Source organism: Anneissia japonica, unplaced genomic scaffold (genome assembly GCF_011630105.1).
Source record: "Anneissia japonica isolate Jap-2015-1 unplaced genomic scaffold, ASM1163010v1 scaffold287722_len911783_cov160, whole genome shotgun sequence".
NCBI lineage: Eukaryota > Metazoa > Echinodermata > Crinoidea > Comatulida > Comatulidae > Anneissia > Anneissia japonica.
The window spans coordinates 153970-156713 of NW_022711579.1; the positions used below are offsets into that span (position 1 = coordinate 153970).

Sequence of the window (2744 nt, forward strand, 5' to 3'; positions counted from 1 at the left end):
TATTATTATTATTTTTATTATATTATTATTATTATTATTATTATTATCCTTATCATTATTAATATTATCATTATTATTATTATTATTATTATTATTATTATTATTATTATTATTATTATTATTATTATTATTGGTATTATTATTATTCATTTCAACTATTCATTTTATACCGTGCTTATGGTGCTATGTAACAGCCCTTGAATATTATTTGCTATTTAGTATGCTACACATAAGGGAGGTTTGATAGTTTTACTACAGTATTCAATTCATAATGTATACTTGCACTGTTATAATTATTCAGCCATGAAATTTCCCTGTAGTGGAATAAATAAAGTCTCCTTTTAATTCAATTTAATTTTATTCAGCAATATTGCTTTTTAGCCTTTTGGCTACTTTCCGATAGATACGTAATGTCAAATATTTATAAACAATAACACAATATATATATATATATATATATATATATATATATATAAATTGAAATGAAGATAAAACTAAAATAATTCTTTGAAATCACTTTTAAAACATCGCATCGCTCAAGTATGTAATGGTGGAGTACCTGTACCGTATGCATTGAATGATAATAAGTTACACCAATGACTTGTCAAAGATTTTGTTATTAGTAAGCTATTCGATTAAAGTTAGCTCATACTAGACAGGGTGCTTTAAACATACCTTAGCATTTTCAACTTCTACGAATATATAACTTAGCGTGTCACACTGCAATACGTTTTGTCGTAGACAATGTAAGCCGTTTGTATAGTAAATTTGCCAAAATATTCCTTTGACTTACTTTTGCCACCAAACATTAAAAAGTAGTCATTGATTCAGATAGATTCCACCATGAGTTGTGTTTTGATATCTTTGAATTATGTTCCTCAGTTAGGTACGGCCATTTTAAAATTCAGATATCTAAAAAGTTACCTTGAAGAAAATTATTCTATAAATAAATAGCTGATAAATAGTCTGTTTTCTAATTGTTTTTCTTAACAATTTTGAAAAAAATATATATAAAACAGCTTTACCTAATGTTTAAGCTTTAATGCGTCGCAAAAGAGAGAAAAATCTTATCTAATTTAATTTTAGATTTATACCAACACTTAAACTATCTTACTGGTGATGCAATACTTGTATTTAGTAATATATTAATACTATTTGAAATATTCAACTTAAAGTGATAGATAATTAAGCAAGAATGAATTTTATTGAACTAGCTTTTAATAATTTATCCAAGTTATGTGAACATTTTAGGTTTTAAATAGGCCTACATATAGTTTATTCTTAATATTTTATATATAAAAAAAATCCGTCCTTAAATATTTTTTATTGTTACCATTGTCAAATTATTGTTTCATTATTTTTATCATTATATTTGTACTGTAAAATTTAAGATAAAATGAAAAGCACTGTTGCCAAAATATTCCTTTGACTTACTTTTGCCACCAAACATTAAAAAGTAGTCATTGATTCAGATAGATTCCACCATGAGTTGTGTTTTGATATCTTTGAATTATGTTCCTCAGTTAGGTACAGCCATTTTAAAATTCAGATATCTAAAAAGTTACCTTGAAGAAAATTATTCTATAAATAAATAGCTGATAAATAGTCTGTTTTCTAATTGTTTTTCTTAACAATTTTGAAAAAAATATATATAAAACAGCTTTACTTAATGTTTAAGCTTTAATGTGTCGCAAAAGAGAGAAAAATCTTATCTAATTTAATTTTAGATTTATACCAACACTTACACTATCTTACTGGTGATGCAATACTTGTATTTAGTAATATATTAATAATATTTGAAATATTCAACTTAAAGTGATAGATATTTAAGCAAGAATGAATTTTATTGAACTAGCTTTTAATAATTTATCCACGTTATGTGAACATTTTAGGTTTTAAATAGGCCTACATATAGTTTATTCTTAATATTTTATATATAAAAAAAATCCGTCCTTAAATATGTTTTATTGTTACCATTGTCAAATTATTGTTGTCATTATTTTTATCATTATATTTGTACTGTAAAATTTAAGATAAATTTTACAGTACAGATGAAAAGCACTGTTGCCAAAATTTTATTTAAAAAAAATGTGGGTATGAATCCCACAAAAGAGAAAAAAAAAGCTCTAATGCATCACAAAAATAGTTTTATGTACATAACATGTGCAGTAAGAAATATAAGTATTATAATACTATAGCCTACACTTTTTCTGAATATAGCCAGTATACGATACTATCGTAACGTTAAAATTCAAAGCCGGACAACGTGCTAAAGTGGTTTAATAGTAAACTACGAGTAATCTTAACAAAGTAATCCCTGGTATTACTTATTATTGTAGTTTTCTTTAAAATAAAAAATACATAAATACAAATAGTTGATCAGTTAGTATAAATTAAAAATTTCCTTGAATACTTCATAAGAAAACTTTTTTTCAGAAAATCGACGTCGTTGTCTGACGACATTAAAGTGCCTCGCGAGTGTAGAGTGAATGAGTACATCTAGGGTTTTCCACAAACTTTGCAAACGTTGCTAGAAACCTTGCTAGACACTGATGTTGAATTTGAAGAACACGAAAATCGTCTGCCATTTCGGCATACTCTGATTACTGGAACATCATTTTTAAATCGTTTCCCTAAAATATACATTAAAAAAACAGTAAAATATATTAAAACCAATGTGTATGTTTAATTGCTCAAGAGTACGGAATTAATGCTGGTTTCCTGTCGACTAGGTGTGACACCCT

The 2744-nt window shown here is 25.6% G+C and overlaps 1 protein-coding gene across 1 annotated transcript in view; it reads right to left on the minus strand.

The window, feature by feature from the left end:
• Positions 1-2436: 2436 nt before the first annotated feature.
• LOC117107542 overlaps positions 2437-2744 on the minus strand; it is a 40612-nt gene continuing 40304 nt past the window's right edge. Inside the window, exon 15 of the mRNA XM_033249245.1 lies at positions 2437-2633. Coding sequence (XP_033105136.1) covers positions 2500-2633 — 134 coding nt within the window. The 3' untranslated portion in view covers positions 2437-2499. The remainder of the gene's footprint in view (positions 2634-2744) is intronic.